The sequence below is a fragment of the Scyliorhinus torazame genome, chromosome 2 (assembly GCF_047496885.1).
Source record: "Scyliorhinus torazame isolate Kashiwa2021f chromosome 2, sScyTor2.1, whole genome shotgun sequence".
Taxonomy (NCBI): domain Eukaryota; kingdom Metazoa; phylum Chordata; class Chondrichthyes; order Carcharhiniformes; family Scyliorhinidae; genus Scyliorhinus; species Scyliorhinus torazame.
The window spans coordinates 173,207,061-173,230,466 of NC_092708.1; the positions used below are offsets into that span (position 1 = coordinate 173,207,061).

Here is a 23,406-nt window from a genome sequence, read left to right on the forward strand (position 1 = left end):
AACGGCCCCTACCCCGACTGATTGAGGGCCTGATAATGGGCTGGGAGCGGCGCCGCATTATTTACACACGCCAGGCCTTGGCGCCGGGTAACGGTGGCGCCGCATACATGACGCGGCCGGCGCCACATAACTGGCGTCACCCGCGCATGCGTGTTTGCCATCCTCTCCGAGTCCGCCCCGCAAGAAGATGTCTGATGGATCTTGCGGGCCTGCGGAAGAAAGGAGGTCCTCCTTCAGAGAGGACGGCCCGACGATCGGTGGGCACCAATCGCGGGCCAGACCCCATTTGAGGGCCCCCCCCCCCCCGGTGCAGGATCCCCCCTCTCCCCCCCCCCCCCCGCAGGCCGCTCCCTCAGCGTTCCTGCGCTGTTCCCGCCGGCAGCGACCAGGTGTGGACGGCGCCGGGGGGAACCCGCCGTTTTGGGCAGGCCGCTCGGCCCATCCGGCACTGAGAATCGCGGGGGTACCGGTGAATCGCCATTTTGGCTGTCACGGGCGATTAACTGGCGCGGGAGCGGAGAATCGCGCCCACTATACCTACAAATCTATCTCGAGTTTTATTGAGGCCAGACTGACGGGTAAAGAATTCAATATTGTCAGTGAGACATCCTTGCCCCTGTGCTCCAGTCCTCTTGCAATGAAGGCCAACAAACCATTTGCCTTCCTAACTGCTTGCTGTATCTGCATGCTTGTTTTCAGTGACTTGTGTACTAAGACATCCATGTCCCTTTGTACATCAACATTTCACAATCCACTTCACCATTTAAATAATACTCTTCATTCTGTTTCTCCATCCGAAGTGGATAACTGCACAATTATCCACATTATACTGCATCTGCATGTATTTGTCCACTCACTCAACTTGTCTAAATCACCTTGACGTCTCTTCTCTAGAACAAAAGCCATAGAATCCTTACAGTGCAGAAGGAGGCCATTCAGCCCATCAAATCTGCACCGATCATCTGAAAGAGTACTCCACCTAGGCCCTATTCCCCTGTCCATTACCCAGCGCATTGATCACTGCCAATCCACCTAACCTGCTCATCTTTGTGGGAGGAAACCGGAGCACCCAGAGGAAACCCACGCAGACACTAGTAGAACATGCACTCCACACAGACAGTCAACCAAAGCCAAAATCGCACCGGGTTCCTGGCGCTGTGAGGTAGAACTGCTAACCACCATGCCGCCATCTTAACATCCTTTACTCACATTCTCACCAAGTTTCATGGCACCAGCAAACTTGGAAATATTACATGTGATTCCCTCATCCAAATCCTCGATGTATATTTTGAATAGCCGGAGCACAAGCACTGATCCCTGCAGGACCCGAATGCCACTTAGAAAAAGATAGAACATAGAACATTACAGCGCAGTACAGGCCCTTCGGCCCTCGATGTTGCGCCGACCTGCGAAACCACTCTAAAGCCCATCTACACTATTCCCTTATCGTCCATATGTCTATCCAATGACCATTTGAATGCCCTTAGAGTTGGCGAGTCCACTACTGTTGCAGGCAGGGCATTCCACCCCCTTACTACTCTCTGAGTAAAGAACCTACCTCTGACATCTGTCCTATATCTATCTCCCCTCAATTTAAAGCTATGTCCCCTCGTGCTGGACATCACCATCCGAGGAAAAAGGCTCTCACTGTCCACCCTATCCAATCCTCTGATCATCTTGTATGCCTCAATTAAGTCACCTCTTAACCTTCTTCTCTCTAACGAAAACAGCCTCAAGTCCCTCAGCCTTTCCTCATAACGGGCGAAATTCTCCCCCAACGGCGCGATGTCCGCCGACTGGCGCCAAAGACGGCGCCAATCAGACGGGCATCGCGCCGGCCCAAAGGTGCGGAATGCTCCGCATCTTTGGCGGCCTAGCCCCAACATTGAGGGGCTAGGCCGACGCCAGAGGGATTTCCGCCCCGCCAGCTGGCGGAAATGGCGTTTGTTGCCCCGCCAGCTGGTGCGGAAATGCGGCGCGTGCGCGGGAGCGTCAGCGGCCGCTGACAGTTTCCCGGCGCATGCGCGGGAACGTCAGCGGCCGCTGAAAGTTACCCGCGCATGCGCAGTGGGGAGAGTCTCTTCCGCCTCCGCCATGGTGGAGGCCGTAGCGGAGGCGGAAGGAAAGAGTGCCCCCACGGCACAGGCCCGCCCGCGGATCGGTGGGCCCCGATCGTGGGCCAGGCCACCGTGGGGGCACCCCCCGGGGTCAGATCGCCCCGCGCCCCCCCCCCCCCCAGGACCCCGGAGCCCGCCCACGCCGCCTGGTCCCGCCGGTAAATACCAGGTTTGATTTACGCCGGCGGGACAGGCAATTTCTGGGCGGGACTTCGGCCCATCCGGGCCGGAGAATTGAACGGGGGGTCCCGCAAACCGGCGCGGCCCGATTCCCGCCCCCGCCCAATCTCCAGTACCGGAGACTTCGGCGGGGGCGGGATTCACGGCGGCCAGCGGCCATTCTCCGACCCGGTGGGGGGTCGGAGAATGACGCCCAAGATCTTCCCTTCATACCAGGCAACATTCTGGTAAATCTCCTCTGCACCCTTTCCAATGCTTCCACATCCTTCCTATAATGCGGCAACCAGAATTGCACGCAATACTCCAAATGCGGCCGCACCAAAGTTTTGTACAGCTGCAACAAGACCTCATGGCTCCGAAACTCAATCCCTCTACCAATAAAAGCTAACACACCGTACGCCTTCTTAACAACCCTCTCAACCTGGGTGGCAACTTTCAGGGATCTATGTACATGGACACCGAGATCTCTCTGCTCATCCACACTGCCAAGAATTTTACCATTAGCCCAGTACTCTGTCTTCCTGTTATTCCTTCCAAAATAAATCATTTCACACTTTTCTGCATTAAATCCATTTATTCCTCCTCTCTTTTTCCTGTCTGCTAGCCAATTCTCAATCCATGCCAGTGTATTACCTGCAATTCCAAGTGCTTTAATATTGCACACCAACCTCTTATGCAGGACTTGATCAAAAACTTTCTGAAATTCCAAATACACCATACCCAAAGTTCACCCTCATCCAGCAAGTCATGGAGATCCGTAGACCAAGTCAGTTGAGAATGCCAGCCTTCAAGCACTTGGATGAGAAATGTAAGAGTTGGCTAGCAAGCCAGACAAGCAAACAAGCTTCTTTCAAAAGATTTTACTTTTAATTTCAGCCAATCTGGACCATGGTTGCACATGGAAGTTGCCAGGGCACAGCCTTCATTAATGTAAGATGTCAAAACTAACAACGATGTGGAGATGCCGACGCTGGACTGGGGTGGACACAGTAAGAAGTCTTACAACACCAGGTTAAAGTCCAATAGGTTTGTTTCGAATCACTACCTTTCGGAGTGCAGCTTCTTGAAGGAACTGCGCTCCGAAAACTCGTGATTCGAAACAAACGTTTTGGACTTTAACCCGGAGTTGTAAAACTAACAATCTCCTTGGTATCATAATCCCTTTATAAACTGCATATCCTACTTAAACAGAAAATCTTCTAACTAAATTAATGATTTAATACTGACCACAACAATTTTATTATCCATGTCAGTGACCATTATCTAGAAGAAGCTATCATGCTTTCATTTTCCAACAGTTCACAGTGCCTGAAATGTTGAAGCGGACAAAACACCAAGTGAAATTGCAATGAGGAGACCGGGGCTAATTTCTGCATTGATGGATGCTCTTCTCACTGACAAGCCCCTTAACAACCTTGATTAGGAAGCCTAACAATCTTTGCTTGGTCCCCACCATTTCCAGTCTACTGTCCTGCTTTTTAGCTTGAGCTTATGTGAAAAAGGACAGTGATTATTATAAAGAGAATGATAATGTTCCCATCTAAGAATCATGCCATATTTGACGATTCCAAAGTAAATGTGTGTAACAGTTGAGACCATTTCCTTGCTGCTGCTGATGACGACAAACCTCTTCCTCATTTGCAGCCAGGTACGAAGGTTCCAAGTAATTGCATTGATTTACTCTAGAGCTACCATCAATCTCACACTTTTGCTTTAACTTGATTGGGGGGTTTTAGCTTCAGGTATGACTACCCTCCTCTGGTACACTCCCTGCAGCAGGACGTCCAACTCTTCAGCATCAAAACGAACAGAGTTGTCCATATGTTTCTGCTATCCTGTGATGAGCAATTATTTTATTTCTCTTCAATTTTGACAAGCCGATTTGACTACAAACTGCAACCAATACAAAATGTTTGCAAATTAGGGCCACGATTTAACGGAAATGAAACAGTCTTTTGTTGAGCATGTTTAGCCAATTGTTTCCCGTTGCTTACAGCACCAAGAACGACCTGGCTATTGAACAGAACTCTGCTTCCTTCCTGGGACTCGGTGAGGAACCTCCTGCCGAGGCTGCAATTAATTCCATTTCCTGCACTAGCTAGCTCCTCTCACCAATGCAGGAAGAGATCGAGCTCCATTTTTAAATGGTGCCCCGATCCCCAGACACCACCCAATGGCCCCAACTCACTTATAAGGGGGTCATCGAACCCCACTCCCCACCTCATAAGGGCAGGGCACACCTGGGCCCGATCCCTGGCATGGGCAAAATGCCACCTGGGCACCTTAGCACTGCCAGAGTGCCCAGGTGACAGTGCCAGGCTGGCAATGCCTAGGTGGCATCAGCAGTCCCAGGGTACCACCCCGCCCCGATGCTGACCACTGAGGACCTCATCACCTGGGAGTCTCTCCCCCCCCCCCCCCCCATTGGTGGACACCAGTGCTAAACGGTGCTCGCTCGGTGCCTCCGAGGCACGGGGTTAGATCGGGAGGTTATTCAAGAGCCTGACTGCACACTTGAATATGCAAATTTAGGTTTCGGCCATTGTGGGCTGGATCCAGATCACAAGGCGTGTTAAAGTTAAATCTCATGATCGGACTATCGAGAGATTTACCGGCCGAGCCACGGCCCAGGTTGGACGTGGCCTTTAGATGGTGCCCGAAGTTTTAAACCCTTGAACTAGACTCTGTTTCCATGTGCGAATAGCTTAATCAAATCAGGCAAAGGTGACCCATTTTGTAAAATTGCCTGTGGCCAGAAGATGTTTCTTTTGCGAATTTGCCTGGAGTTGTATCTGAATAGTGTCAGAAAGCCCACTGCATCAACTCAGTGAACCTCGTCTGGGTTAACATGGTGGTTTTCAGTCTGGGAAGAATCTTGGGCGTCATTCTCCGACCCCCCGCCGGGTCGGAGAATGGCCGTTGGCCGCCGTGAATCCCGCCCCCGCCGAAGTCTCCGCTCCCGGAGATTGGGCGGGGGCGGGAATCCGGCCGCGCCGGTTGGCGGGACCCCCCGCTGGATTCTCCGGCCCGGATGGGCCGAAGTCCCGCCCAGGAATTGCCTGTCCCGCCGACGTAAATCAAACCTGGTATTTACCGGCGGGACCAGGCGGCGTGGGCGGGCTCCGGGGTCCTGGGGGGGGGCGCGGGACGATCTGACCCCGGGGGGTGCCCCCACGGTGGCCTGGCCCGCGATCGGGGCCCACCGATCCGCGGGCGGGCCTGTGCCGTGGGGGCACTCTTTCCCTTCCGCCTCCGCTACGGACTCCACCATGGCGGAGGCGGAAGAGACTCTCCCCACTGCGCATGCGCGGGAAACTGACAGCAGCCGCTGACGCTCCCGCGCATGCGCTGGGAAACTGACAGCGGCCGCTGACGCTCCCGCGCATGCGCCGCATTTCCGTGCCAGCTGGCGGGGCAACAAACGCCATTTCCGCCAGCTGGCGGGGCGGAAATCCCTCCGGCGTCGGCCTAGCCCCTCAATATTGGGGCTAGGCCGCCAAAGATGCGGAGACTTCCGCACCTTTGGGCCGGCGCGATGCCCGTCTGATTGGCGCCGGCTTTGGCGCCAGTCGGCGGGCATCCCGCTGTTGGGGGAGAATTTCGCCCCTGATGTGCAAGATCAAGGCTTCAGTTTTAGCACCTTGCCACCAATTGTTTAGGCATCTCACTTGTAAGGCAGTCAACTCACATAAATGATAATTGGACCTTCATGATTGTGATTACAGAAGCACATGCATGCAAAAGGATTGTCAGGAGTTCCTGCAGGCTAGAGTGCAGGCATGTTTTTTTAGTTTTAATTACTCCAAGACGAGGGGCAAGATTCTCCGACCCCCCCGGCCGGGTCGGAGAATCGCCGGGGGCTGGCATGAATCCCGCCGGTTGCCGAAGTCTCCGGCACCGGATATTCAGCGAGGGTGGGAATCGCGCCGCGCCGGTTGGCGGGCCCCCCCGCTCGATTCTCCGGCCCGGATGGGCCGAAGTCCCGCCGCTAAAATGCCTGTCCCGCCGGCGTAAATTAAACCACCTACCTTACCGGCGGGACATGGCGGCGCGGGCGGGCTCCAGGGTCCTGGGGGGGCACGGGGCGATCTAGCCCCGGGGGGTGCCCCCACGGTGGCCTGGCCCGCGATCGGGGCCCACCGATCCGCGGGCGGGCCTGTGCCGTGGGGGCACTCTTTCCCTTCCGCCTCCGCCACGGTCTTCACCATGGCGGAGGTAAAAGAGACTCCCTCCACTGCGCATGCGTGGGAAGGTGTCAGCGGCCGCTGACGCACCCGCGCATGCGCCGCCCGGAGATGTCATTTCCGCGCCAGCTGGCGGGGCACCAAAGGCCTTTTCCGCCAGCTGACGGGGCGGAAATTCGTCCGCCGCCGACCTAGCCCCTCAAGGTTGGGGCTCGGCCCCCAAAGATGCGGAGCATTCCGCACCTTTGGGGCAGCGCAATGCCCGTCTGATTTGCGCTGTTTTGGGCGCCAGTCGGCGGACATCGCGCCGTTTCCTGAGAATTTCGCCCAGGATTACCAGGTGAATGTTAGGGCCCAGATTCAAGGATTTTTCACTGAGACAGCAGTGTTTGCACAATTTTAATATGTTAATTTTTCAAGATGTTTATATATATTTTAAAGAATTCAGGGCATATCAACTGGATTGTACAGAAACAAAAAAAAATCAGGTCACACTAATGCATACAAAAACATTTTTCACATTCAAAAAGCACCAGTGTATATTTAATGAGCACCTTTAACATAATATAACATCCCAAGGAGCTTTGCATGATCATTTCAAACAAAGTAAGACACGGTAGCATTGTGGATAGCACAATTGCTTCTCAGCTCCAGGTTCCCAGGTTCGATTCCGGCTTGGGTCACTGTCTGTGTGGAGTCTGCACATCCTGCCCGTGTGTGCGTGGGTTTCCTCCGGGTGCTCCGGTTTCCTCCCACAGTCCAAAGATGTGCAGGTTGGATGGATTGGCCTTGATAAATTGCTCTTAGTGTCCAAAATTGCCCTTAGTATTGGGTCGGGTTACTGGGTTCTGGGGATTGGGTGGAGGTGTTGACCTTGGGTAGGGTGCTCTTTCCAAGAGCAGGTGAAGACTCGATGGGCCGAATGGCCTCCTTCTGCACTGTAAATTCTATGATTCTGTGATAACACAATATTATAGGCTAGATGACCAAATGTCTGGTTAAAGAGTTTTAACCAATGCCTTAAAAGGCAGAAGGGAGGGTGGGTGATTAAAATCTGAATTGCTCAAGTGGTCAACTCATGGGTCTATAAAAGTACATAAATGAAACCTGATAATAAATGCTAGTTGTGTTATATGTAATATGCGTTCCTTCAAATACCTACGTTGTTTTGAATTTTACTGTAAGCAGTTGCATCCATGACGCCAGGCTCAATATAGTGTTCAGGTGAACTCTTTACTGAACTAACTATGCTCATAGGGCCAGAACATAATCAAATCTGGTTTTCACTAATGTACGCTTCTTTGATATTGAATTTTGTTAGGGGCAGGACAGAAGGTAATCCAGTTCAGTGACATGATTCAGTATATAATTGTTTTCATTTTTGAAAGTATTTTCATTCAGGACATTTTCATTTATATACAAAACACAACACTCAATCCAACATTATACAATTCTCATTATGGACACCCCCCACCTACCATACCACCCAGATGCCCCGTTTTATATCTATAAAACAAAACAGAACCGCCCCCGCCCTCCTGCTGATGATTACCAATTCTTGAAGAAGGAGATGAAAGCTTCCACCTTGAGTAGAACCCCACCTCCGAGCTCCTACTGGCAATGTAAAAAATCCGACAGGTCACCCGCCCATCCCATTGCCCTTGGAAGCAAAATCCTCCTCCAGGTTATCAGGGAGACAAAGGTCAACATAGAATCAAAGAATTTACAGTGCATAACGAAGCCATTCGGCCCATCGAGTCTGCACTGGCCCTTGTAAAGAGCACCCCACTTAAGGCCATGCCTCCACCCTATCCCTGTAACCCAGTAACCCCACATAAACTATTTGGACACTAAGGGCAATTTATCATGGCCAATCCACCTAACCTACACATCTTTGGACTGTGGGAGGAAACCGGAGCACCCGGAGGAAACCCGCGCAGATACGGGAGAACGAGCAGACTCCTCACAGACAGTGACCCAAGCCGGGAATCGAACCTGGGACCCTGGAGCTGTGAAGCAACTGTGCTAACCACTGTGCTACCATGCTGCCCCATGTCAGCCTCTCTCCACTCCTGCACTCCCTGATTTTCCGATACCCCAAATATCGCCACTTTTGCCCCTCATCAGCTGTCACCACCGGCACACAATCCTCCAAGCATGTTGCCAGCACCTTATCCAGCAATGTCACATCTGCATTTCGCAAGGCCCACTAAGGATCCTATGAATCCTTAACCTTTTTCAAATTGAGCGAGGTTGAAGCTTATACCAATGTGGGCAGAAGCTCCCCCTGTTCAACGAATTATTGAACATTTCCATTAGATAAGGCCCCAGATCCGTCACAAACTTTTTATAAAATCCGCTGGGAATCTGTCCGGTCCTCGAGCCTTCCCAGATTGCATTGAACCTATGCACCTCATTACCTCCTCCAACCCAAGTGGGGCCTCCAGACAGTGCACTTTCCCCTCTTCCACCACCGGGAAATCCAACCCATCCACAAAATGTTTCACATCCGAGTCTCACGACCCGGGTGCTCTGACCTGTACAGAACCTGGTATACGGCCTCAAGCACCGCATTCACCTTACCTGGGGTCAGAGACCACCCTGCCCTTTATTTGCACAATCTCCCTCAAGGCCACCTGCCATCTCGGCTTGCGTGCCAACAACCTGCTGGCCTTCTCCCCAAGTTCACAAAACGTCCCCCGTACCCTACCCAACTGGCCAACCTCCTTCCCTGTCGACAACAGTTCAAACGACAAGTGGAGCTTCTTCCCCTCCTTCAACAACTCCTCATCTGTGGTGGCCAAATACTGCTGATCCACTGCCAAAATAGCCTCCACCTACCTCCGTCTCTCCATCCTCCCCACCTTCTCCCTATGCACCTTAATTGAGATTCGCGCCCCCTAAATATCGCCTTCAACGTCTCTCAAACGTGGATCGAAAGACATCCTTGTTCTTATTGAATTCAACATAGTGCCTATAGCTGCCCCAATCCTCTCACATGACCCTTATCCACCAACAGTCCCACATCAAACCTCCATGGCGGTATCTGGGTGCCCCCCTTCTCCATGCACAGATCCATAAAGTGTGGCACTAGGTCCAATATGACCATTGGCAAGTATTCCGATCCTACCACCCCTGGAAGCAATGCCTTATCCATAATCAAAAAGTCGATAAGGGAATACATTTGATGTACAGGCGAGAAGAAAGAAAACTCCTTCGCCATCGGTTCCACAAACGTCCACAGATCTCTCTCTCTCCCCCCCCTCCCTCCCGCTCCCCACCTCCCCCATCCGCTCCATGAACTCAAGCAACTCCTTCACCACCCCCGATTCCTTCAGGGAATTGGGGCACGACTGGCCCAACCTATGGTCAAGCATACAATAACAATCCCCTCCCATAGTCAACCAATGCATACCCAAATCCGGGATACCTTTTTGATAAATTCCACATCATCATAGTTAGGAGCGTACACATTCACTAACACCATAACCTTCCACTCGCCATCACGTATCTTACCCCGCCAGATCCCCCACTATGTTGCTTGCCGAAAAAGCAATCCTCTTATAAATAAACACCAGAGCTCTCCTTGTCTTCGTATCCAGCCCCGAATGGAACACTTGTCCCTCCCACCCTTTCCTCAATCTTGTTTCGTCCCTACCCCTCAGGTGAGTTTCCTGTAAAAAGACCACGGGCGTCATTCTCCGACCCCCCGCCGGGTCGGAGAATGGCCGTTGGCCGCCGTGAATCCCGCCCCCGCCGAAGTCTCCGCTCCCGGAGATTGGGCGGGGGCGGGAATCCGGCTGCGCCGGTTGGCGGGACCCCCCGCTGGATTCTCCGGCCCGGATGGGCCGAAGTCCCGCCCAGGAATTGCCTGTCCCGCCGACGTAAATCAAACCTGGTATTTACCGGCGGGACCAGGCGGCGTGGGCGGGCTCAGGGGCGATCTGACCTCGGGGGTTGCCCCACCGATCCGCGGGCGGGCCTGTGCCGTGGGGGCACTCTTTCCCTTCCGCCTCCGCTACGGCCTCCACCATGGCGGAGGCGGAAGAGACTCTCCCCACTGCGCATGCGCGGGAAACTGACAGCGGCCGCTGACGCTCCCGCGCATGCGCCGCATTTCCGCGCCAGCTGGCGGGGCAACAAACGCCATTTCCGCCAGCTGGCGGGGCGGAAATCCCTCCGGCGTCGGCCTAGCCCCTCAATGTTGGGGCTAGGCCACCAACTCCGCACCTTTTTGCCGGCGCGATGCCCGTCTGATTGGCGCCGGCTTTGGCGCCAGTCGGCGGGCATCCCGCCGTTGGGGGAGAATTTCGCCCCAGATCTGCCATCAAACTTTCTGAATGGGTGAACACCCAAGATCTTTTAATCGGCCCATTCAGTCCTCTCTCATTCCATGAGACCAGACTGGTCTGGGGGCTCCAAACCCCCTCCCGCACCCTGAACAGCCATAACTGAATCCTCATGGAATCCTGCAGGACCCTACCTCACCCACCTCCCGGGCCCACCCAAGATGGCCACTGCCACCTCCCTCCTGCCAATGACTCCATAAAAAAACCTTTGTCATCGGCAAACACCCCCCTCTCCCCACCCCCCTCTCAACACCCCCTCCCCTCTCCCATCCCAAACAAAGAAAACCCCACCACCCCAGGTTTGTTATTCCCACCCACATGAAAAAGCAAACAATCCCCCTCCCCCCCCCAAAATAGCCAGCATCAGCTTCCTCCTCTCTCTCCACCCCCCCCCCCCCCCCCACCCACCCCATCCATTAACCAGCATTTCTGCTAGCAGGATGACCCCTACCTGAGGCTAAACACAAACTTTATGCACAACAAAACAAAAGAAGCGGGACCCCCCCCCCCGGGCCAATCCACCTTTAACCGTGTACCCAACTCCTCCAAACCAAATCCTCTTCCCCAACTCGCCCATGCTTCCCACCGTACCCAACAAATCGTTTAATACACCCAAAGAATACCCCTTGCTCGACGCATTCATCATCTGGTAACTCTAGAACATCACCCACCAGAGAAGTCCTACTTCTTCTATTTTATCACTTTTCCACCTGCACCATCTCCGTAAAACAGGCAAGAGCCAAAAACAAGTCCTCAGACAGGAGCCACCTTATGTGCAACCACTCACTGCATGGCTGCCACTGGAAGTCCCATTGAGTATACAATTGTTGCCATGTATTAAGATTTATTGTGACTCCAATTTATATTTAAATTATGGTACTATTTCCAGCAAGTTAATGGACATTTAATTTGAAGTAGCATTATATTGTACTTTAAATATATTTTTAACACATTGTTTATGTCATTTTTCCTTGAGTTCAAAAAATAACAGCAAGTAACACATGGTACACATGTTGCAAGCATGCAGGTCATTTTCATCAAAATATTATGAAAATCTAATATTTTTTCCTACTGACTTACCTCAAGTGAATGTCCTTATCCATACTCTGTGTATTTCCTCCTGTAGCTATAAGGACTGAACCAAGAAATGAGCAAAGGGGCCAAGGAATGACCAGATCGCGAGGACATACTGGTATGGGTGGCCTGTAGTCAGTGGTGGCTCTGCTCTTACTGAATGCTTCATAAAATGTATTAACTATTTTCTGCATGACCAGCTTGATGTTGCTTCAGTGGAACATTTGGAATAATAACTAAATAGATGGTGAAAGTTCAAATTTGTGAAAAGCGTGAGAAGACCGGAGAGATTTTTCAGAAATTGAGCCACAAGTATCTTGTGGACCAAGGAAGTGATTTCTATTTTAAGCTATACATTAGAGTGGAAAGTGCTTATTTAATTAATTGCTCAATGTTCCAAAATAAATCGTGTTGAATTATGAATTATATACCTATATATGTAAATATTATCCAGTGTATGTAAAAGAATAAAGCAAAGATATGGGCCGGAATTCTCCGCCTGGTGGTGGGATTCTCTGGTGCCACCGGCAGCACACCCCTCTGCCATGGGTTTCCCGGCAGCATGGGGTGGCTTCAGTGGGAATTCCCATTGACAGTGGTGGAAACTGAGAATCTCGCCACCAGCAAATGGCGCGCCGCCTCCCACTGCCAAGAAACACGTGGCAAGGAGTCCGTCGTGTCCCACCCATGATATTTTGTTATATATAAAGGCTATACTATTTCTTTATATAAATAAAAACATGTTTTATATATATTTAAGGATCAGAATCAACTCGCGCCAGATCAGCAAGAAGCGGGACCGCCACGCCATCCACCCCTGGATCAACTGCAGTCACACCTGGCACACCTCCTAGCTATTCCCGCACACCAGGTACCAGGACCCCTCGCACTCCCGGCACTCCTGGTACACACAAATCTCCCATTCTTGTACCCACCGAACGGAAAGTGGCAATTATCCGCACTCCTCCAAAATCACCCCTTACTCCAAAGCAGCTCCGAGTGATCAACCAACCAATGCCGGATCTGAAAAATATCAAATCCAAAATTGGATCAATTGACAACCTAAAGCATCAACCCAGAGGAGGGCAGGTATGAGACTAGAATATTACTTCCATAAAGCTGTGACATTTGATAGAAATCAAAGCAGAATCCATACAAAGCTTTATTTGAAGAAAAGTATACAAGAACGTGAACTTTAAATGAACAACTTTATGCTGTTTTTATTCCTTTTGTAAAAATGTTTTATATTTTCCACTTTTTCATCAAATATACCCAACAAAAGATAACCAACAATAACAAATACAATAGCAATCCCCCAACCAACATCTCCTTCAACATACAAACCCAAACCTCCCCCCGACATCCCAAATACAAAACAAGAAAGACCAAAAGAGAATCCAGTCATCCCATGCATGATTAACAATAAGCAATACCTTCGGGCAATCTACAACGTGAAGGCTAAGACATCTGCCCCCGTACCCGCCTGCAGCCCAGGCTGGTCCGACACCCCGAATATGGCTTCTCAGGGGCCCAGGTTCGACCTCACATGCACCACCCCCAAGAAAACCTTAAAGACCTCCCTCCAATACTCCTCCAGTTTTGATGTGGAATTGCCGACGTTGGACTGGGGTGAGCACAGTAACAAGTCTTAAAACACCAGGTTAAAGTCCAACAGGTTTGTTTCGAACACTAGCTTTCGGAGCACTGCAGCGTCCAGTACTTTCCCGGAGCGGACAAACTACGACATCTTCTTCGCAGCCTTCAACACATCATCGATGAAGATGAACATCTTGCCAAGGTCAACCCCACACCCCCACTACTTGCCTTCAAACAACCACGCAACCTCAAACAAACCATTGTTTGCAGCAAATTACCCAGTCTTCAGAACAGTGACCACGACACCACACAACCCTGCCATGGCAATCTCTGCAAGACGTGCCAGATCATCGACATGGATACCACCATTACATGTGAGAACACCACCCACCAGGTACGCGGTACATACTTGTGCGACTCGGCCAACGTTGTCTACCTCATATGCTGCAGGAAAGGATATCCCGAAGCGTGGTACATTGGCGAGACCATGCAGACGCTGCGACAATGAATGAACGGACATTGTGCGACAATCACCAGGCAAGAATGTTCCCTTCCAGTCGGGGAATACTTCAGCAGTCAAGGGCATTCAGCCTCTGATCTCCGGGTAAGCGTTCTCCAAGGCGGCCTTCAGGACGCGCGACAACGCAGAATCGCCGAGCAGAAGCTTATAGCCAAGTTCCGCACACATGAGTGCGGCCTCAACCGGGACCTGGGATTCATGTTGCATTACATTCATCCCCCACCATCTGGCCTGTGAAATCCTACCAACTGTCCTGGCTTGACACAATTCACACCTCTTTAACCTGGGATTACCCCATCTCTGGATCTGTGAAGATTTAATCACCTGATAATGCTCACATTCCAAGCATTGTTTGGCATCTTTGAATTTGTCTATATATGTGTTTCTGGAACAGACCTCTTCATTCACCTGAGGAAGGAGCAGCGCTCCGAAAGTTAGTGACATCGAAACAAATCCGTTGGACTTTAACATGGTGTTGTAAAACTTCTTACTGTGCTCACCCAGTCCAACGCCGGCATCTCCACATCACAAATATTTTTAAGACAGAGGAAGATAGATTCTTGATTAAGAAGGTGGTGAAAGGTTGTGGGGGAAAGGCAGGAAGCTGGAGTTGAGATTACAATCAGATCAGCCATGATCTTATTGAATACTCGAGCAGGGGGCCAGCTCCTAATTCCTATTCCTATGTCCGTAATAATGGAATGTGTCTTTTATTGCGCAATTGTGGTGAATGTGTGTAGATTAACTAGATTGTCCTTGCTATGAGAAACAGCATTACAGTTCCACTAGTTTATGCAAGCTTATGAATTTGGAAAGAAGGAGAAACAAAATCAAGCTGATCAAATCAATGGTTTGAGTTTTACGCTGAATTGTGTGGACGGTAGTCCGTCCGGAATCCACCCACCCCTACTCGGCTGTGATTTTACAGTGTGGTGAGCAGTGAATCAGACAGAAAGCCTGCCCTTGCCCAAATTAATTTTCCCCGCCCAGCCTAATTTTTGGCCAGATAACTCAGGGTGGGGAAATAGAAAAATTAAAGATCCTCAATCTTGGGCGGGAATGTTTTGAGGGGGGGGTGGCACCTCCATCAGAAGCCCTCATGTAACTGGGAAAACATTCCCCTCAAGGTTCAGGCACCCCTTGACCACCCTCCAACCCCCAGCCTAACTTCCGATAACCCAATCCGTCCCCTTTACAACCACCACTCTCCTTACGGCCAGTGCCAATGCTGTGCCTGGATGGGCTGGAGAGCTGTTGGCCAAGCAGATTTGTTGACAGCTCTCCAAGGTGGGACTTCCTTCCAAGTGCGGATGGAAATCCTGCCGGCTACCAATCAATGTTCGTCAAAGCATGAAATGGCAGCTAACCTGTCAGAAGCAGCAGGAACGTGTGCCCAGTTTACTCTCCGGATGGCATCCGAAAAATTCAATGTCTTTTTTATTAATATGTACCAGCAGTTACACATGAAAAGTGCATCTGTCATGTTTTTAGGTTGCTATGAGAAAGGAATATCCAGGCATTGAATGCTTACCTAAACTTTTCCATTTGATCAATTGCTGGCCAAAATCGACATTCTCCAAAAGGACAGTTACATTGCAGTTTAAAATCAGCTTTACTGGGTCCCTGTATAATGAACTGCAGTGTTACAAACCAGCATTGGCCATTTCTGTAACAAGAAGTAATTCTTTGTAGCTCTGTCATCTTTCAGATTCTAATTTGTCAATCAAGATAAAACTCAATCATAACTGATATCTATTAAGTGATAATTAACGAAGGAACACAGTTTGACATGCGTATAAGGATGAATGTATGTGTATGTATGTTTATGTATATCTATTTAATGGCTTAATTGCTGTGTTATATTTGCACATGAAGCTTTTTTGCTGCATTTTTAATTTTATATTTAATTTGACTTTTACACCTTTGAGCAATCTATTTATGCAGGTTTCATGGCTAAAACCAATTACTTGCAGAAATGTATGTTTAAAATCAAGGTGATATTTTTTAAAATCTGTACTGCTAATTTAGTATGTCATTTCTCAGACAATTTGTTGCAGTAGAATTGTGAACAAATTAATTTTATACGTGCGATTGTTAAACAGGAATTTTAACCCCAACATTTCAGGGATCGTAACTTTACCTTGAAATAATTTTATCCAATAAAAGATGAGTTTGAACTCAGAAGCCATCAGTCAAAGCCACTTGCTCAGTATTGATGGCTTCTCATTTTCTCAGCCCAATTCAGATTAATGCAATTAATAGAAAATTGGAAATAAAATTCCTTTTTATAAGCAAACAATGTTTAACAGTATGTTTCTAATATGATATACAGTGGGCATCTTCTCACTGAATGACCAGTGTGTAGATACTGATTGGTAAAGTGCCTATCATTTCCAGGTACATATAGCAAATGTAAAACCTGATTTTAGCCATATTCAGCCAAAATGTGGCTCGCTGGACAACGTACGTTATTCTCCCCTGGTTGGAAACGTGAGTCACTTCCTTACTTTTAAAGCTGACAATTTATTTGACAAACACATTCTGTAATTACTGTATAAAATGCTTAACAAGACAACATATATGATATTGCTTGCTTGCCTTTTTGATCAAAAAAATGCCATTTCTTCTTTGCATCATTTCATACTTGGAGATGTTACTGTGGGATATTATTTGACTTTTAAAAACAGTCAGTGGGTGCCCATGTATTTTATATTGTCTACATTGAATGTAGCTGCCATTTATCACACTCTGATTGTTTTATTTTGAGAAACAACAAAGAGATTGACATTTGTGGAAGCAATTCGCAAAGGGATGATTGTTTTACGCAGCAATAACTCCGACCTGCTTTTGCATTATCCTCCCTGTCTATACCCACGATCTGCTGAATAATTCTCAATTAGTTCACTGTTAGCAGATCATATGGTGTAAATGCTTATAATTTTCAAAAAGATTGCATTCAACTATATTTATGAGACAGTTATCTCCAACAAAAAGATTGATTAGGGGAAATTACACATAATGGGTTAAAGATGTTTTACACACTTCAGGAATATGTACTTTAGTCACCCATTTTCTTATTCCCAATTTCTTTATTAATTCTTCAGAAATTAAATATAAATGTTCAGTGCATCAGCATTTTAAGAAAGGTTTTTTACAGATTTATGCATCGTATCACTCATTTCCCTTTTCTCTCTCGAATCCACGCATTTCACTTGAACCCATTAAAAAAGTTTGATGTCTTTTTTTCCTTTTAATGTTTTCCATAAAAGCTGTTGAATGAGAATTTTCCCTGAACATCACTTATTTTTAACCACCCTCATCTTCAATGAAAACCTGCCTGTATTCCTTCAGGTGGATGATGGAGAGAGACTTGGATGGTTGAGTGAAAATGTATCCATTCACCTGAAACCATATCAGTTGGGCACATAGTTGGCACCATGAGATTTTCCTGTTTGAGTATTGGAGTCAATGGCAGAACATAGGATAAATAGAGGAGAAATGGCAACAGAGATAAATAATCTCAATTCTTAGTTTTGAAGAATAACAAAAGCAGAGAATTGGGTGACAGGAATTATAACAAACTGCAGGGAGAGAGATGGAGATCCAGAGAAAGACACTGAGGAAATTTTTTTCCATGAAGCGCAGAGAGGATAGAAATAAAACATAAAATAAATCCCCGATGCATTGGGGAAAAACAGGGTAAGTATTATATAATAGTCGAAATGGAGAAAAAGGAAGGAAAGAAAATATAAAATTAAACAGGACACAGGAATCCGAGAGAAATTATTACAAAAAATTAGAGAATAGAGTAACATCAAAATTCAGAAATCAGTTGCTTTTAGTTGACCAAGTCCCGAAAGCCGGCTGTTAGGTAATTTGGACATTCTGAATTCTCCCTCAGTGTACCCGAACAGGCGCTGGAATGTGGCGACAAGGAGGTTGTCACAGTAACTTCACTGCGGTGTTAATGTAAGACTACTTGTGACAATAATAAAGATTATTATTACAAGATCATTGCTAAATTAAGTTTCCTTCCCGAAGTAACACATAACATAGTATCTGATATTGAATAATAAAATGAATGTCTGAATTACCTTTGGCTACTTTTTAATAAATTACTTTAAATACATAACTGAGAATATCCTGAAAATCAGGCAGCACTCTTTAACAATGTCGAAAAATGTGGGGCATGAGAGAGAGAGAGGCATTATGACTTGAACCTTCCAACGTCAAGAGAGGTGAAATCTTCACTTCAGCCTGTGTTCTATGTCAGGACCCTACGGAGATCCTGGTGCACACAGATGCATGACACTGCACTGAGTTGGAGATTTGGACCAGATACACAGTGTTATGGGCCAGGGTTTAGAGAACACCAAAGTGTATCATGGAGATCACCTGACACACGACTTTTAATAGATTGTGGTTATTGGGAGCGCAAGGGCCTACTTTACAGGTGTGATGCAATAGAGATCTAAAGTACTTTTAAAACAAAACCATGTTTATTTATGAATCCAGTTAACACTTTATAAACCCACAGTAAACATCTTAACAACTATCAACACCAATAATCCCCACAGATACAATATTCTATAAGTAACCCTTCATAACTTTCCTAACAACATCCATGAGACCAAAAGCCCCTTTTTACAGAAAGACAGCAGGTTTAAATTCTCTACAGAAACAGGTATTACTTTGAAATCCTCAAATGATCTGGAGGCAGTCTTCCAATTGCAGAGAGAGAACAATGCACCTTCTGGCTGTGACTGCAGCTTCTTCAACTCTCAAAACAAAACTAAAACACACAGACACACACCAGCTTTTTTTTTTCTCAAACAAAAGTAAAAGCAGAGTCGCAACTCAGCTCCACCCACACACTGACATCATTGCAGCTATTTGATAAACATCCATTGTTTAAAGGTACATCCACTACAGCTATTTGATAAACATCCATTTCTTAAAGGCACTCTCACATGACAACAGGACTAATTTGGATACTTATCCTGGAAATGTGGCACAGTTTAATTTAAAGTGCAGCTCCAAGATTAACCACCTAACTGAGCTGAGCACCACAACTCACACCTGCCTTCACCCACACCCCATTACGTCCCCAATCTGAGCCAAGAACTCCACTCCCCCACCTAACTAACCCCACAACCTGACCCTACAAGTCCCCCTCTAACCCGACTTCCTAATTTCCCCTGACCCAACAACCCCCCCCACCCAAAAACCACTTGGCCACTCTCATCAACCCAGCTGACCCAACTATGCTTCTGACCTAACCTGGATGCCCTTCCCCCAATCTGACCGTCCCATCCCCAAACTGATGATCCACTCACTCACCCACTCTGTTACTTGCTCATTGAAACTCTTGAGACATGGACAGTGGCAATGTGCCCAGCATTGCCGCTGACTGGAAGATCTAGACCACTTGTGGAGGAGGGAGTGAGGTTCTTACTATGATCCAATTGAAGGGAAGAACGGAGATTCTTAACAAACAGAATAAAACCTACCGAGGTAGGTGGAAGGACCAGGCCCAGCTAAACCAACAACCATTGGAAAAAAGGGGAACAGAAGATTCTGTTGAGGCAGAGGGAAGTCACCCCTTCTGAGTAATGAAAGAGGGAGATGAGGAATAAGATAGAAAATAGTGAAAAGACTCCAGCATCTGTGGAGAGAAAAATAGAATTAACATTTCAGGTCTGTCACCTTTGATCAGATTTTTAAGGCTCCATTTCTGCATATTATTCTCATGTCAAACGAATTACCTAGGCAGTTCTTGAATAGCTAACACATCCACTTTACTTTGATAGTATCTTGCAGTGACCTGTAATAAAGTGTTTTAATATTGGCTTTGGAGAACTCATCATCCTTTCCAAAAGCTGAATAATGATACATCATGTTTAAAAGCTTGAAGGATTTAATATAGAAAATAAAGAGAATATATTTCAAATGTCTAAAGGGTTGATGACAAGATGGCTCAGATTTAAGGTTATGGCAAAAGAAGCGAAGTTGACATGAGGAAATACCTTATTATTCAATTAGTTATAGCACTTGGTCAGTGCCTTGCTTCAGATTTGAAATGCATTGCCCGATAGGGTGATGGATACGGATTTAATAGGGAACCAGATAAACGCCTGAAGGAAAATAAACATAGCGTATGGAGAATGCGCTGGTAATCCGAACTAACCTTCAAAATTGCCAGTACAGAATGGGTGGGCCAAATGGTCACCTGTGTTGTAGTATTCTATGATTTTATAATTATTGGTATTATTACAAAGAGGACAGGGAAAGAAAAGGATTCCACTGCACTGTGTTCAATTGACTGGTAGTGAATTTATCAATCCGTTTATTTGACAGTTTCTATTTGGCACAGTTCCAGGTGTAGATTTTGAATTTGGGTCCTGTTGATATCTCCAATAACATCTAGTGGTAGGTCAAGGGTTCATAGTCTCAATTTTCTACACGTTTCATTCCTAGTCACAGGCATATCCACCCCCAAGGTGAAAGAGGCGGTGCAGTTTCAAGTTGTGTTGAGAACTACCTACCTTTCCTTCTTGATAAGTAATATAGAAGACGTTGCAAAAAACAATTTGTTACTCCTTTAAAATAAATGGTTGAATATAAATCAAAGGAATTGTAATATTGAAATAATCGCCACTTAAACATGAGTGTTGTCTCTAATTTTCACTACTTTGGCTGATTGCATATGCAATGGTTAAATAGCTAAATTACATTATTACTGTAGTGTTTTTCTTTCAACCATTTCACCTTTAACTAGGTTCGAACATTTAACTGCATTTAGCATCATGACAAATGAAAACATGCTTACCAGAAGTAGCAAACCTCGTTAATGAAGATGCTAATAATGTCAACAAGTATTCTTACAGTCAGTGTTAGCCCCGCCACTGGCCTCCATCCTGTTGAAATTATTGTGTAGCTCCACATTCGCTGTGGAAAAGCTCAGGAGCGAGTCTGTATTAGTCATTGTAACATTACGTGGTTGTTTAATGAGTTTTGTTGAGTTCAGGAGTTTGTTGAATACTATAAAAGCCATATCATAGAATCCCTACAGTGCAGAAGGAGGCCATTTGGCCCATTGAGTCTGCACCGATTGACTGAAAGACCATCTTACCTAAGCCAATCCCTCAACCCTATCCCGGTAACCCCACCTAGGGGCAATTTAGCATGGCTAATCCACCTAACCTGCACATCTTTGGACTGCATATGCTGAATGTTGAATCTTGTCAGCACAAAACAAAAGGCTGGTTGCAGTATCAACAAGCTAAACCTTTTTTTTAAATTTAGAGTACCCAATTCATTTTTTCCAATGAAAGGGTAATTTAGCGTGGCCAATCCACCTATCCTACACATCTTTGGGTTGTGGTGGCTAAACCCAAGCAAACATGGGGAGAATGTGCAAACTCCACATGGACAGTGACCCAGAGCCGGGATCGAACCTGGGACCTCGATGCCATGAGGCAGCTGTGTTAACCACGGGCTGCCTTACAAAAAGCTAAACTTTTGAATATTAACATTTTGTGTTAACAGAGGTGACAGTTTTTCTGTTTCCATTACATGCCAAATTCTCAGATATTGGCATCAGTCAACAAAATGTCAACTAAATGTAGTGAACCAAAAATGATGACTTTGTTTTTCAAATTTACTGACAATATTTGAACGGACTGATAAACATATTTTTTTTATAAAACATTATATTGAGGTATTCGTGATTTTGTAACAATAACAGAAGAAACAATGTACATACAAATATAAACATAGTGCAAAGGCCATCTTCCTCCCTCATAGGTCCCACCTTTCTTACACACTAATCTAAACTAAACTAAACCCCCCCCCCCCCCCCCCCCCCCCCCGCTCTCTGCTGACAGTTAATTTTCTCTAAAGAAGTTGACGAATGGCTGCCACCTCCGGAGGAACCCTGACATTGACCCTCTCAGGACGAACTTGGTTTTCTCCAGACAGAGAAAGGCAGCCATGTCAGATAGCCAGGTCTCTGACTTTGGGGGCTTTAAGTCCCTCCAAGCTAATAGTACCCATCTCCGGGCCAGGGAGGCAAAGGCCAGAACGTCTGCCTCTTTCTCCTCCTGGATTCTCGGATCATCCGACACTCCGAAAATCGCCAACTCTGGACTGGGTGCCACCTTTGTTTTTAACACCTTGGCCATAACATCTGCAAATTCCTGCCAGAATCCGCTAAGCTTCGGGCATGCCCAGAACATATGAACATGGTTTGCTGGTCCTCCCGCACACCTTGCACACCTGTCTTCAGTCCCAAAGAACCTGCTCATCCGGGCCACTGTCATGTGTGCCCGGTGAACGACCTTATATTGTATCAGGCTGAGCCTGGCGCATGATGTGGCCACGTTGACTCTCCTCAACGCATCTGCCTAGAGACCATCCCTCCTAACTCCTCTTCCAATTTGTGTTTCAGCTATTGGGTCTGCGTTTCCTCTGACCCCATGTGTTCTTTATAGCTGTCCGTAACCCTCCCCTCTCCCACCCATACTCTGGAAACTACCCTGTCCTGTATCCCCCTTGGTGGTAGGAGCGGGAAGGTTGAGACCTGCCTGCGTAGGAAGTCCCGCGCCTGCAGGTACCTAATAAACTCATTCCCTCCCGTCAATTCAAATTTCTCTTCCAACTTCTTCAGGCTTGAAAAGCTCCCCTCTATAAATGGATCTCCCATCCTCTCGATCCCTGCTCTTTGCCATTTCCGAAACCCTCCATCCAGCCTCCCTGGGGCAAACCAATGATTATTGCAGATTGGAGACCAAACCGATGCTCCCTCTGCTGCCACATGTTTCCTCCATTGCCCCCAAACTCTCAAGGCCGCCACCACTACGGGGCTTGTGGGGTACCGTGCCGGCGGGAAGAGGCGGCATTACCAAGGCCCCCAAACTCGTGCCCTTACATGATGCCGCCTGTACTCGCTCCCACACCGACCCCCCCCCCAAACCACCACCACCACCCACCTCCTAATCATGGCTATATTTGCCGCCCAATAGTAATTGTTAAAGTTCGGCAGTGCCAGCCCGCCCTCCCCTCCCCCAGCTACGCTCCAGCATCCCCTTTTTTACTTGCGGGGTCTTGCCCGCCCATACAAAGCCAGAGATCACCTTGTTTATCTGTTTAAAAAAGGCCCGTGGAATAAAGATGGGGAGGCACTGAAAAACAAACAGGAATCTCGGGAGGACCGTCATTTTCACCATCTGTACCCTCTCAGCCATGATAGAGGGAGCATGTCCCACCTTCAGAAGTCTTCCTTAATTTGGTCCACCAGTCAGGTCAAATTTAGCTTATGTAGCCGTTCCCATTCCCGTGCCACCTGGATGCCTAGATACCAAAAGCTTCCCTCTACCACCCTAAAT

General features: G+C 47.7%; 1 protein-coding gene across 29 annotated transcripts in view; it reads left to right on the forward strand.

Moving 5' to 3' along the window:
- The window catches only part of map2 (microtubule-associated protein 2), a 448,598-nt gene that overhangs the window by 416,710 nt on the left and 8,482 nt on the right, over positions 1 to 23,406 (forward strand). For 27 of the 29 annotated variants that reach the window (XM_072480099.1, XM_072480193.1, XM_072480089.1 and 24 more), the window contains 3 exons: positions 11,957 to 12,022; positions 12,665 to 12,993; positions 16,418 to 16,510. In XM_072480099.1, coding sequence (XP_072336200.1) covers positions 11,957 to 12,022; positions 12,665 to 12,993; positions 16,418 to 16,510 — 488 coding nt within the window. The remainder of the gene's footprint in view (positions 1 to 11,956; positions 12,023 to 12,664; positions 12,994 to 16,417; positions 16,511 to 23,406) is intronic. The other 2 variants (XM_072480138.1, XM_072480203.1) reach the window with 1 other exon arrangement.